The sequence below is a fragment of the Staurois parvus genome, unplaced genomic scaffold, assembly GCF_062004578.1.
Source record: "Staurois parvus isolate SC_StPar_1 unplaced genomic scaffold, SC_StPar_1.0 ptg002756l, whole genome shotgun sequence".
Lineage (NCBI taxonomy): Eukaryota > Metazoa > Chordata > Amphibia > Anura > Ranidae > Staurois > Staurois parvus.
This window is the reverse complement of record NW_028320552.1, coordinates 206,598-221,632: the sequence shown is the minus strand read 5'-3', so window position 1 is coordinate 221,632 and position 15,035 is coordinate 206,598. Positions and strand designations below refer to the sequence as shown.

General features: G+C 43.1%; 1 protein-coding gene across 1 annotated transcript in view; it reads right to left on the bottom strand.

The window, feature by feature from the left end:
• Positions 1-321: 321 nt before the first annotated feature.
• LOC149429182 (phospholipase A2 inhibitor gamma subunit B-like) overlaps positions 322-15,035 on the bottom strand; it is a 30,537-nt gene continuing 15,823 nt past the window's right edge. Inside the window, exons 5-6 of the mRNA XM_089666632.1 lie at positions 9,547-9,693; positions 322-1,447 (exon numbers count right to left, since the gene is read on the bottom strand). Coding sequence (XP_089522758.1) covers positions 1,281-1,447; positions 9,547-9,693 — 314 coding nt within the window. The 3' untranslated portion in view covers positions 322-1,280. The remainder of the gene's footprint in view (positions 1,448-9,546; positions 9,694-15,035) is intronic.

Below are 15,035 nucleotides of genomic sequence, written 5' to 3'. Positions count from 1 at the left end.
GTGACGAAACCGGACCCCAGACCACACTTGGGTATCTCCGTTATACTGCAGCTTCCCTGTCCAAACACCATTCATCGACCATCCCACCGCTGCCACCAATGTAACGGAACCAGACCCCAGACCGCACTTGGGTATCTCCGTTATACTGCAGCTTTCCTGTCCAAACACCATTCGCGGACCATCCCACCGCTGCCACCAATGTAACGGAACTGGACCCCAGACCGCACTTGGGTATCTCCGTTATACTGCAGCTTCCCTGTCCAAACACTATGCATGGACCACACCCTTGAAATCCCTCAGGAAATAGACAGCACCCGACTCTTCTTAAAACAGGAAGTCAACTCCTTTATTTTTACACAAACAACAAGTTATATACACAGGGCGGGGAAACACAACCAGGAACAGGAAACACATCATCAGCCCTCCCCATCAGTGGGAAGGGCTACAGGAAATACATCATCAGCCTGCCCCATGACTGGGAAGGGCTACAGGAAACACCCCCCCCACCCAACCAAGACACAGAACAATGGCATGCAGCACATGGCAAGGACAATGGACAGCCACATGGCAGGGAACAAAGGACAACACACCAATACACAATAGACATTCACATCCACACCCTGTACCCCTTAACAGGCACAGGGTGGTTAAACATAAGAATTTGGGAAGATGATACAGAGTGACATCTTGCTTACTACTTTGCATGTGATCACTGATTGGCCAATCAGTGATCACATGATCGGGACCTCGTACAGAGGTCCCGTCCGACGATCGGTGTTTCACTGTGTCCGGAGGACACAGTGGGCACCGGATCGTGGTGCTGTGCGCTCCCAGGGAGCGCGCACAGCTAGAAATGGCGGGTGCCGTTTATGAACGGAAACCCACCCCTGGAGTGCCACCGTCCTGCCGTTTATAAACAGCGGCCGGACGGCAAGTGGTTAAGGAAAATACCATATTATGACCACTAGATGGAGCTGACGATCAGAAGAAATACACTTATTAAACACATTATGGGGATTATTATTATTGGCTGTGCCAATGTCTCAGCACATTTAAGGAAAAAATAAATAAACCCCCAAGATTCAAGTAAGGCACGTGCCTCTTGTTCTACCTATACATACACTTTAAATTACAATGGTTGTCATTCCACCAGCTAATGAATGGGGCAAAATCCAGGAATGAGAATTTTTGTTTTTTTTATCAATCCATTCCATGGTCAGATGAATTGTATATGGAGGTGAGGACAAAGTAATTATAACATGGCAAAGGCTTTAGGGGGCTCAACACAGGTAAATAACCATGAGGAAGGCAGCGAGGAATAGCGAGGATGTGATCTGAGAACTATGATTATGGGAACATCCCTCATAACACTGCGTCTTTATCCCATCGTTGCCGAGATCCAGGTCACAGGCCGTCTTTGTTGCACATCCCGCCATGGCGATGGGGCCTGCGGAGAGACATAGCAGCAATTCAAAATTTTGATGTAATAACATTTATATCATTCAGCAGATATTAGATCCATTTTATATAATTTAATACATTTTATACTGTATCATTCAACTGGAATTAAATACATTTGATATCATTTTTTATCATTCAACTGGAATTAAATACATTTGATATCATTCAGCTGAAATTAAATACATTTGATATCATTCAGCTGAAATTAAATACATTTGATATCATTTTATATCATTCAACTGGAATTAAATACATTTGATATCATTTTATATCATTCAACTGGAATTAAATATATTTGATATCATTCAGTTGAAATTAAATACATTTGATATCATTTTATATCATTCAACTGGAATTAAATACATTTGATATAATTTTATATCATTCAACTGGAATTAAATACATTTGTTATCATTTCATATCATTCAACTGGAATTAAATACATTTGATATCATTTGAAATCATTCAACTGGAATTAAATCATTTGATATCATTCAAATGGAATTAAATACATTTGATATCATTTTATATCATTCAACTGGAATTAAATACATTTGATTTCATTTTATATCATTCAACTGGAATTAAATACATTTGATTTCATTTTATATCATTCAACTGGAATTAAATACATTTGATTTCATTTTATATCATTCAACTGGAATTAAATACATTTGATATCATTTTTATATCATTCAACTGGAATTAAATACATTTGATATCATTTCATATCATTCAACTGGAATTAAATACATTTGATATCATTCATCTGGAATTAAATACATTTGATATCATTCAACTGGAATTAAATACATTTGATATCATTTTATATCATTCAACTGGAATTAAATACATTTGATTTCATTTTATATCATTCAACTGGAATTAAATACATTTGATATCATTTTATATCATTCAACTGGAATTAAATACATTTGATATCATTTTATATCATTCAACTGGAATTAAATACATTTGATATCATTTTTATATCATTCAACTGGAATTAAATACATTTGATATCATTCAGTTGAAATTAATTAAATTTGATATCATTTTATATCATTCAACTGGAATTAAATACATTTGATTTCATTTTATATCATTCAACTGGAATTAAATACATTTGATATCATTTTATATCATTCAACTGGAATTAAATACATTTGATATCATTTTATATCATTCAACTGGAATTAAATACATTTGATTTCATTTTATATCATTCAACTGGAATTAAATACATTTGATATCATTTTATATCATTCAACTGGAATTAAATACATTTGATATCATTTTATATCATTCAACTGGAATTAAATACATTTGATATCATTTTTATATCATTCAACTTGAATTAAATACATTTGATATCATTCAGTTGAAATTAATTAAATTTGATATTTTATATCATTTAACTGGAATTAAATACATTTGATTTCATTTTATATCATTCAACTGGAATTAAATACATTTGATATCATTTTATATCATTCAACTGGAATTAAATACATTTGATATCATTTGTATATCATTCAACTGGAATTAAATACATTTGATATCATTCAGTTGAAATTAATTAAATTTGATATCATTTTATATCATTCAAATGGAATTAAATATATTTGATATCATTCAGTTGAAATTAAATACATTTGATATCATTTTATATCATTCAACTGGAATTAAATACATTTGATATTATTTTATATCATTCAACTGGAATTAAACACATTTGATATCATTCAACTGGAATTAAATACATTTGATTTCATTTTATATCATTCAACTGGAATTAAATACATTTGATTTCATTTTATATCATTCAACTGGAATTAAATACATTTGTTATCATTTCATATCATTCAACTGGAATTAAATACATCATTTTATATCATTCAACTGGAATTTGATACATTTGATAAAATTTTATATCATCCAATTGGAATTCTATATATTTTATAACATTTTATATCATCCAACTGAAATAGATACATTTGAAAGAAAAAGTTTCAAATAAACGATAGTAAATCCATGTAATGTTTATTTTACACAAATAAATGGGGTTTATTCACATTGCAGCTTTTCCAGGGATTTTCAGGCACTTGTAAAAGGCATGCAAGACACTCAAATCTGAACTCTCCCTTCAGTCTTGCAGAGTTGTACCGGCTCCCCTCCTGGACTGAAATGGCTTGCTCTGATTTCACTGCACACTGTGAGCTTCTCACAATGTGCATTAGAAGCTGTAACAAGTCAGAGAGAACTCTGCCCCATTTCCTGGCTGGAGGACATCCAGCAACATCTACCCTTTCCTCTCCAGCCTGATTATCCCTGGCCCGGCACCTTTCATTCATTGGATTTCAGTTCTTTTAATCATGGAGGCATCACATGTGGGCGTTACCTGTGGGTACCATGTGCAACTCAGGAAAGACAGGGGGAAATGAGAGAACTCAATGCATGGCTAAAGACCTGGTGTAAAAGGGAAGGATTTTGGTTTCTAGAGCACTGAGCTGACTTTTCATTGGGGTGCAACCTATATGCTAAAGATGGTTTTCACCTAAATGGAAGGGGGTCTGCTGTGCTAGGGGAGAGGTTTATGGGAAGGCTGGAGGAGTATTTAAACTAGGATGGCGGGGGGAGGGAGAATTAGATTGTAACGGGGTAGACAGATCAGACAGGGGTCAATACCTACTGGTGGTTGGAATGGGGAAAGATGGGAGGAGGGTTATGGCAGATGATAAGAAGGTTCTCATGTTACAAACAACCATTGGAATTGGTGCCATTTGTATGAATATAAAAAATATGCAAAATACGTGCGCACAAGATGTCAATGGATTAAAGTGTTGGTTCACCAATGCCAGAAGTCTGCCCAGCACAATAGGTGAGTTGGAAGGTTTGGTGCATGAAGGGAACTATAATTTAATTGGTATTGCTGAATCTTGGCTTCATTCTTCACATGACTGGTCCATTAATATTCCTGGCTATGTTCTCTTTCGGAGAGACGGGGGAAATAGGAAAGGTGGTGGTGTAGGTCTCTATGTGAGAAGTGATCTCAGAGCGAGTGTGAAAGAGGACCTAGTTGATGGAGAGTGTGATGAGGATGAAGCATTATGGGTGGAACTGCACATGGGGGTGCGTACTACACAGGTAATCCTTGGAGTTTGTTATAGGCCTCCTAGTGTTAATGAGGAGGTGGAGACTCAGCTCCTTGCACAGATAGAAAAGGCTGCAATGGCTGGCACAGTGATAATAATGGGTGGTTTTAACTACCTGGAAATTGACTGGAGTAATGGTACTGCAGAAACAGTTAAAGGGCAAAAATTTATAAACCTACTACAGGACAATTTTATGGTACAGTTCATAGAGGCCCCAACTAGGAATGATGCTCTGCTGGACCTGGTCATCTCAAACTATGCAGACCTTATTACGAATGTCCATATAAAAGAACGTCTAGGTAGCAGTGACCATAACATGTTTAATTTATTGTTAGCTGTAAACATCAAGCACATACGGGGAAAAATAAAAACACTTAACTTTAGGAGATCTAATTTTCCAAGGCTGAGAGCTGCTCTCCAAGACTTAGACTGGGAGGGAATATTGGCATCGATGAACACAACACAGAAATGGGAGTTCTTCAAAAAGACTGTATGTGAACACACTAAAAAATATATTCCCATGGGCAACAAGTATAAAAGGCTAAAAATCAAACCTATGTGGCTTAGGTTTGGTTAAAAAAGCTATAGATAATAAGAAAAGAGCTTTTATAAAATATAAAAATGAAGGAACGCGATCATCGTTTACACTTTACAAAGAATATAACAGAATATGCAAAAAGGAAATCAAGGTTGCAAAAATTGAAAACGAACAACAGATTGCAAAAGATAGCAGGACCAACCCCAAAAAATTCTTCAATATATGAATAGTAGAAAGGTCCGGTATGAGCATGTAGGCCCTTTACAGACTCATCTAGAGGGGGTGACTGGGGACAAAAGGAAGGTAAATTACACAAGTTATCCTGCAATTTCTTGTTTGTGTATTCTTACCTCACTGCAGTGCTTTTCCTGATTCCTTTCACATGTGTGGTTTGTCTGTGCTACCTATGGGCATCGTCTGCTATTCTCTGGGTTTTATTTCCTTCCCTTCCATCACTTCCTGGCCCACCTCCTAGTTTGCTTGTCTATATAAGACATGCTCAGTCTAGCCCACTTTGCCTGAGCAACTTCTTAGTTCTCTGAGCTCCTATTTGTTGCTACTCCTGTATCCTGTGTCTGACTACCCAAGTACTGACCCCGGCTTCGTCCACCGACTCTGCTTGTTTTCCGCCCATCCTGACCTCGGCTTGTCTATCGGATTTCTTGTTGTCTCCTGCTATTGTACTCTGCTCACGCGAGCAGTCTCAACATTCTCAGCTGGGCATACCTGGGGGCCGCAACCTGGTTCTAGCTTGCTGCAAGTCTATCCCCAGCACCAGGGGCTCTGGTGAAGAAGCAGGCAGGGGCTTAGACTCCGGTCCCTTGGGAACCCCGAGTTGGCGATCTACAAGGGCTCACTACCACAAATGCTTGAACATTCTGCCCAGGCCATAGGCTTGGTTGTCTGTGGGAGTACGAAAATTATATAGCATATAAGGTCTGAAGGAGAAATAATGTCCCATCATTGGTAATGGTGGGAGGAATAGTGGCAGTTGTTGGTATCAGTGGGAAGAATAGTTCCCCATCATTGGTGTTAGCTGGAGGAATAGTGCCCCATCATTGGTGTCAGTGGAAGGAATAGTGCTCCATCGTTGATGTCAGTGGAAGGAATTGTTCTCCATTATTGTTGTCCGTGGAAGGAATGATGTCTCATTGTTGGTGTCAGTGGAAGGAACGGTGCCTCATTGCTGGTGTCAGTAGGAGGAATAGTGCCCCATCATTGGTGTCAGTGGAAGGAATGATGCCTCACTGTTGGTGTCAGTAGAAGGAATAGTGCCCCATCATTGCTGTCAGTGAAAGGAATGGTGCCTTATCGTTGGTGTCAATGGGAGGAATAGTGTTCAAAAGACCAGATAAAGGGGGGTGCTCATGAGAAGCGATCCAAGATGACCGCTTGGTAATCACACTCCTCACACACTGGACACATCGGCCTTTCCGACAGTCTCCTGGGGGACATTACACCCTTTCCCTACCCTTCCCCTGGTTACTGGTGCCCACCTGCACAGATGGGGAAAAAAACAGGAGTCTCCAGCGTTAGGCAGGCTGTGCCAGAGTCTGTGGCCTACAAGCCGGCGGACTCCCCTGAAGCCCTGGCCTCAAGTTTGGAGCTGCTGCTGCCGCTGCTCGCGGGGGGCCCTGACCTTACTTCTGAAGCAGACAATGTGATGGAAACCCCTCTGCCACCTCCCCCTCCAGCCCTGAAGGATGCTGAGCTTCTGAGCCGCTTCAGAACCATGCTACAGAATGAATTATCCACCGCTACCTCCAGGCTTGCAGAGTTTATCACCAGGGAGATCCAGGAGCTAGGGAACCACACGAATTACCTTGAGGACAAGATGGACACCACAGTTACAGTAATTGAAAATCATGAGCAAGCTTTGGCTGACCTTAAGAAGGAGCTGGCAGATACGTTACTACGGCTTGAGGACTTTGAGAACCGTTCTCGCTGCAGCAGTTTACACCTGAGAGGTACCCCGGAAACCGTCACAGACCTCACCTCTACTGCCACAGCCTTACAGTATTTCAGGAGCTGGTTCATGCTATCCCCATAGACCGGCTCGAGTTCGATCTTATACACCGATCTGTGGGACCATAAATGCCTGACGGGCCCCCAAGGGACATCACCATCAAATTCATATATTACAGCACCAAGGAGATGCTACTCATGGTGGTCAGAAATAAGCCAGAGCTCAGTTTTCAGGGACATTGCTATCAGCTTTTCTCTGAGCTTTCCCAGATCACTCTTCAGAAATGCCACCAGCTGAAGCTTTTCACTTCCGTCTTGGTGAATTGGCACATCAAGTATTTGTGGGGTTTCCCCTTTCGACTCTCCTTTGATTGCCAAGGCTGCAGCCACTCTATCACCACTCCGGAGGAAGCACAATCCATTCTGGAATCCCTACATCTTTTTACCACCGGGAGGTGTTACACAGAGCCCAGTGCGCTCTTTTGGATCTCAATTGGCTTCTTCTAAACTTGGGCACCTCTGGGAGAAGGTATCCAGCCAGAAGTGATCCCTCCCTCAGATCCCTCTGCATTCCAGTCCTGCGCACTCCTCTCCGGGCTGATACCAATGACAGGCTACCTCTGACACACTTCCACACTGGAGCACATTGCTGGGATCATGAGTTTAGGCTGACAGGCCATTTTACTGTTGTGTTATGATCTTATACCTAGACCTTGTTTTGCCTATGCACCCACCTCTTCCCACTACTGGAGGCCTACTTTATGTTTTCGGACTGGCCACACTTTGGTCACTGTCTGCATGTGACCCAGTCCCTGTACAAGACCTCCTGAGACCCTGGGTTGATACAGTTCATTGTTGCCTCTGTATGAATTCCATTTGGCATGGGCTCCTTAAACCGGTTAGCCCTGATGGAGCCTTCCCTGGGTCAAGGGAGGCCTGATGTTCTTGGCTGGACTTAATGTTTCAGACATTATGTTTATATGTATGGCCTATAGTCCTCGGTCCGATTTTGGTCCCGTGTATTTGGCCTTCTCTATACCCTGTTTCACCTAACCATAAGCAGGGAGGCCAAGTTTGCCTTGCTTCATTGCCCTATACCGGGCTTGTTTGCCCACCAGCAGAAGTTGGCCCCCTATCTGTTTTTGTCGGCCAATAGAACGATAGCCCAAGCCTGGAAAAGAACGTGAATCCCCCTTCAGGAGGTGCGAAAGTGTAGGAATGCTCTGATGCTCAATGAACAGATTTCGAGTATCCGCAATGATTCTCAGCATAAGTTTCTCAAAATATGGGAACCGTGGCTGATTTACGCTTTTCCCACACTTCTACCTGGCTAGTTTGGGCTTGATCTGACAGGTGGTCCTGATGCTCCTTAGTTCCTGTTTCTGTTTCTCCTTTCTTGTTCTGGTTTCTGTGCGTATTTTTCTTTCATTCACTTCTTTTTGCACCCTAATTCTTCCCTTTTTTCAATTCACTCTCTTCTTTACCTGATTTTGTCTGAGCTGCAGGCGGAGGACTTACATGTCTCTGGATGGACCCTGTAGGCGTCCCGCTGTTGCAGAAGGGACCCTCTTAGTTGCCTATTGCCTGCGGTTATGTAGTGTAATACGTTATTATTGTGGTGTCAGTTTACACCTGACCTTTGCTGTTTTGGTTTATTGTCTTTAGTTTATCTATATGTTTACTTTCCCAATATGTGCCATTGCTAGCCCTTGCGTGGGCATTCCTGATGCATATATACTTTTTATGTTAAAATTTAATAAATATCATTGACATACAAAAGACCAGATAAAGGCAAGCAAAGAGCCACATCTGGGCTACACTTTGGAGACCACTGCAACCTTTTTCAACCTATTCAACACAATGGAACCCTTGAAATAACTCTCTGGTCTCAGGGAACCCCTGCTACAAATTGCAAGAACTACAACTCCTGATACATCAGTGTGATGGTCGGTGGGAAGAATGCTCCTTACACTTGTGGTCATTGGGAAGAATTACCCCTTTACAGATAGCTAAAAAGATCATTGGTGTCAGAGGGAACTTATCTGAGAGGCAGAAACTGCTCAATGCTCACGGAACGGCTAGCAGCCACTGGAGAAATCTTAGTGTCCACCCTGGATGAGAAACCCTGCTCTAGATGTTGCTAGGGGTTCTTAATACAATGAGCAATTTCTCCTTCTTAGATACATTCCATATGACACCTTTGACATTTTTAGCTATCTGTAAGACGGGGATTCTTCCCAGTGACCTCAGATGTGAAGAGCATTATTCTCACTGACCGTTACACTAATATACAGGGAGCAGTAGATATAGAAATTATTAGCAAGGGTTCCCAGAGACAAGAGACCTGTTTCACGAAGTTCCCTTGTGTTAAGGTGGTTGAGAATTGCTGTCGACGACTGTTTTAATATAAATCTCCCTTGTACTCACCACCGCCCTCCAGATGTTTGTTGGAGTAGGTGAAGCACTGTTGCTCGCTTCCACGGCATTTTACGGGCTTCTGTTCCTGGCATGAATCTGCCATAACGTTGAAGCATCCCATACAGGTCAGGCCGTTCTCAAGTTGTTCAGTGGTTACTAATAATGAAGAAAGAAAAAGAAAGAAATGTGAACTTTATCTCGATCATAACCAATGCTAATCAGTGTCTTCCAGTGCCAAATCTCAACTTGTGTGTTATAGTACTTCAAAAGTCCAAAAGTAAATGCACATCCCTCAAACCATCACAAAAACAAATACCTCCTTTTTTTTTTTCAAATAAAGGTCAAAAACCTTTGAGTACATAGAAAACATCTTCAACATCATTTGAATAAGTTTAAAAGAAAACGGCAAACACCTGCTCTAGGGCTGCCATCAGGGGGGAACAGCCCATACAGAAGTCGGGGGTTTGGGCATCCTGAAGGGCCCGGGCCCCAACCAGGGCCTTCCTACCCTGCAGTGATAGCTCTCAGCATCCACACAGTGGAACATACAGCTCTGCTACTTCCTGCGCTCAGCGTGACCTCGATCTTGTTCTTGGTCCCAGGCAGTAATTTAATGGTCCAGTTCTGGCCGAACCTCTGCCCGACGTGTCCATGCACCCTAAAATAGACTGGCCCGTCATTGGTCTGGATCCTAAGGGAGACCACAATCTTCACCAGGGTTCTCCCCCATGTCTACACAAGATGCTGATAGCTGGGCGGAGAGAGGAGGAGGAATCGGGTGCTTCCTCATTATCACAAGGGAGTCCACAGATTCCACTATACATTCATCTACAGGTTTCGGGGCTGTCAGTGTATCAGATATATCAACAGAAATATTAAAAAGTAACTCTGATATTTAATCAGGAGCAGCTGATGGAGGAGGATGTATAAGCAGTATATAGGATCAGTATATTGTATATGATCAGTATATATGAGCAGGAGGACATGTGATGGGGAAGATGACATTGGAAGAGGAGGACATGGGATGGGGGAGATGAGACTGGAAGAAGAGGGCATTGGATGGTGGACATGGAATGCAAGAGGAGGACATGGGATAGGAGGGATGTGACTGGAGGAGGAGGACATGGTATGAGGAACATAGAATGGAGGAGGACATGGTATGGAGAAGTCTGGACTGGAGGAAGAAGAGGACATGGTTTGGAGGAGATTGGACTGGAGGAGGACATGAAATGGAGGAGGAGTAGGAGATGGGATGGAGGGAATGGGACTGGAGGAGGAGATGGGACTGGAGGAGGAGGGCATAGGATGGAGGAGATGGAATTAGAGGAGGAAGAGGATATGAGAATGGAGGAGGAGAACATGGGACTGGAGGAGAAGGACACAGGATGGAGGAGATGGGACTGGAGGAGGACATAGGATGGAGGAGATGGGACTAGAGGAGGAAGAGGATATGGGACTGGAGGAGGAGGACATGGGACTGAAGAAAAAGGACATAGGATGGAGGAGATGGGACTGGAGGAGGAGGACATAGGATGGAGGAGATGGGACTGGAGGAGGAAGAGGACATGGGATGGGGGAGGAGGAGAACATGGGATGGAGGAGATGGGACTGGAAGAGGAGGAGATGGGACTGCAGGAGGGGGAGGACATGGGATGGAGGATGTTGTAAGAGTGTTAAAATAAAAATGGGTGCACTGAAGGACTCAGTGGGATGGCCAGTTGGCGGATTCGGTGGGATGGCCTCAAAATTTCTGATGGTTGCCCTGGATGGGGAGATGAGACTGGAAGAGGAGGACATGAGATGGGGGAGATGAGACTGATGGAGAAGGACATGGGATGGAGGAGAAGTACTTGGGATGGAGGACATGATATGAAGGAGAACATGGTATGGAGGATATTGGACTGGAGGAGGAACAGGACATGGTTTGGTGGAGATGGGACTGGAGGATTAGGAGGACATAGGATGAAGGAGATGGGACTGGAGGCAGAGGACAATGGATGGAGGAGATGGGACTGGAGGCAGAGGACAATGGATGGAGGAGATGGGACTGGAGGCAGAGGACAATGGATGAAAGAGATGGGACTGGAGACAGAGGACAAGGGATGGAGGAGATGGGACTGGAGGAGAAGGACAAGGGATGGAGGCGATGGGACTGGAGGAGGACAAGGGATGGAGGACTCCTACTTAACTTATGAGAAGATACTTCTAAACCATAGAAAATTTGAACACAGTATCAATAGTGTGAAATTAAAAATAAATTAAAAATTAAAAACGAAGTAAAAAGTAAATTATTTAAAATTAATATTAAAATATTTTTTTTAAAGCAAAAATACATTAGATATATATTTAAAGTAAGATTTATTTACAGTGAAACCAAAATCCATGCAAACACGAGCAACCAGGAAACAAGTGAACTGTCTATATACAATATTTACAAATGGAGAATACAGGAAAACAAGGTAAAACTAGAGGTGCAGGGAACATATAGGAAGGTCGGAACCAAAACCGGGATCAAGAACAAGGGGCGTAGAAACAAGGCAGCACGGTTCGGGGTATACTGTAGGTACAAGGTAAGATGAAGAGCAGGAATAGGATAAATGGCAAGCAGTATCTGGCAGCAAAGCCAAACACTGTAGCAACAGGCACTACTAGAGGAGGGATTAAATACCATCCCAGCAGCCAGCACCAGGTGGAAACTGATTACAGGCAGTCCCCGAGTTACGAACATTCGACTTACGAGCGGAGGCAGCGTGACGTCACTTCCGGTCACTTGCGCTCCACGCTGGTCCCAAGTGTCCATCTTGCTGCTCACCGCATGCTGCCACCTACTGTCCGACAGACCTGTCATCAATCCTACATCCCTATATGACCAGAAGCGGCTAGAACTTCTGGAACTGGTGAGATGCGGTTTATTATAACAATCCCGGCTATGTTTGTTATCCTCCAGGCTGGAAGAACTTGTGCATTGTGGGCACTGTCTGAGGCCATTACTCTGTGCCCGCTACTACTGGGAGCATGCCCTTGTTTCCACCTGTAACTCACTGTACTGTTTATAGTTGGTCAATAAAGCTTTTTTTGTAATTTATGCTGCTTGGTCCTGAATGTAAAAGGTAATAATAAATGATATGTTAAGACAAACATCTGTTCAAGTTGCATTTTAAATTTCTTTTATTTTTGGCCACTGCAAGGTTTTTACTGCTTTCTGTATCCTCATTAGATAGATGATTCTCAGTTCCTCTCTTTGACACAACAGGAAGTGAGAGGAAATCTATCCCTAGGAAGGGCAATTCACTCCTGTAAGAGTTATCATGGGAAAAAGGAGTCTCCGCTGAAGCTCTATCACCAATCCTTGTTTCCACGACAACCCAAAATTTTCAAAATCCAATTGTCAAAGGGACAGAAAGTGAGGGGTAATCTTCTGAACCGGGGTACAGACAGCAAAGCAAACTTTCCCTTTCCTATGCTATCCAAAACTAATATTTAATATTTTTTTGACTGGAGTTACACTTAAAAAAAGTACCTTTTTCAACTTACATACAAATTCAACTTAACCTCTTGGCGCCAGCCAAACGCAAATGTGTGGCCTCCCGGCGTCTGGGCCTAGATGCCGAGCGGCCGCACATTTGCGTTCTATTAGAAAAAGACATATGTGCTGAGAGTGCTCCCAGTACACGTGTGGTACTCACGGAAAGGTCCCGATCTCCTCTTTCGATCAGGACCTTTCCAGATCATGTTCCAGGTCACATGACTCTAAACCCCATCCTGCTTCCCGGCTTCTGAAACCCTTAAAGGGCCGCGAGGCGCCGGCGCCAAGGGGTTAAGAACAAACCTACAGAACCCATCTTGTTGGTAACCCGTAGACTGCCTTTATTGGGATCTGCTGGGAGACCCCTGCTGGTGGACAACCACAACCTTCCGGTCTGGGAAGCACAGTGCCACAAGCAGGTCATCCAGGTCCTTACAACTTTCTTTATAGGTAGTAATATCAACCCAATTTTTTGCTGAAAAATTGGATGTACACCTATTTAATCTCCGTCCCCCTAGTTTGTGCCTGGCGAGCCTTAGCATCAAAATAATCATAACCAAAGATCGAGGTCAGGGGTGTGGAGACTGTGCAGGGGTAGCAATATTGAGCATTCAGGTAGATTATACTGGGAGGCAAGTGGTAGTGTGAAAAGTTTTGTGTTGATTATCAGCAACGTGATTTGTGCCTGTTGGGAATGCAACAGCATGTACTATAATGTACTATATATAGTATTGTATGTTAATATCACTTGACCAGTAGATGGCACTGTACACTAAGGTTACCAGTTGTGCATATGTGTAAAACTTGTTGGTTCTCTCTCTTCCTCTCTCTCTCTACTGGAAGTAAGATGTCTGCTGTTATACATTGCTGAAATGTGCTCTGTATGTTTGCAACTTAAGCAACACAAGTAAAACAGAATTCTGCCTCATCACAAGCTACCAGTGTCTTCTCTAACACATAACCAACAGTGCCATCCCATGGCCTATGTGGGTTGTAACAGATGTGTCCCTGGTATTCCTGGTATTCTGTGACTGCTTTGTGCATAGAAAGTGTGCCATCCATTCCTACATACAAAACAGTTCCGGGTCAGGTAGACTCAGGAGCGGGCTGACCATTTGGAAACTCGGGCACTGCCCGAGGGCCCGAGGTCAGTAGGGGGCCCCATGAGATGCCCCTGGTACCTTTTTCATAGGCTTTTTTGAGTTTCGGCAAGGACACAGGGGCCCCATGATCCCCTATTGCCCAGGGGCCCCATGAGTTGTCAGTCCGCCCCTGACCTTTTGGATATCTTGCCTAAATGATTGTTCCACGTCAACTGTGACAAGTCTGCCAGTTCCAGAGCGTAAATATAGTATTTAACCAATAAGTGGGCGCCTGCATTGCATTGTGGGATAGTGGGGGATGTGCCAGAAATTCAGTTTAGAGTTGACGTCTACTCCACATACCTGCTTGCTATAATATCCTCAGTGTCACGAGTCATGATGATTTTTGTGGTGCACTGCACTCACTTAATCACTGAAGATCACAAACTGCTAGATGCAGGCATCCACTGCATAGGCTTTACTCATCCTCCAGAACATACCTATAGGGATCCCTCATGCTATCCTTGTTCTCAGTCTTGGACTATAGACTTATGTGGGAACAGTCAACCCGCAGCAGTTTGTGATCTCCATCGATTACGTGAGTGTATTGCAGCAAGTGCACGACCAGGGGCGGACTGACCATTTGGAACTCGGGCACTCCCCGAGGGCCCAGGGTCGGTAGAGGGCCCCATGAGATGCCCCTGGTACCTTTTTCGTAGGCTTTTTTGAGTTTGGGCAAGGACACAGGGGCCCCATGATCCCCTATTGCCCGGGGGCCCCATGAGTTGTCAGTCCGCCCCTGTGCACGACCCATTCCTGCATACAAAGCAGTTCCAGTTTAGTCAGACCTTTAGGATATCTTGTTCAAATGACTGCTAAGATCAGCTACC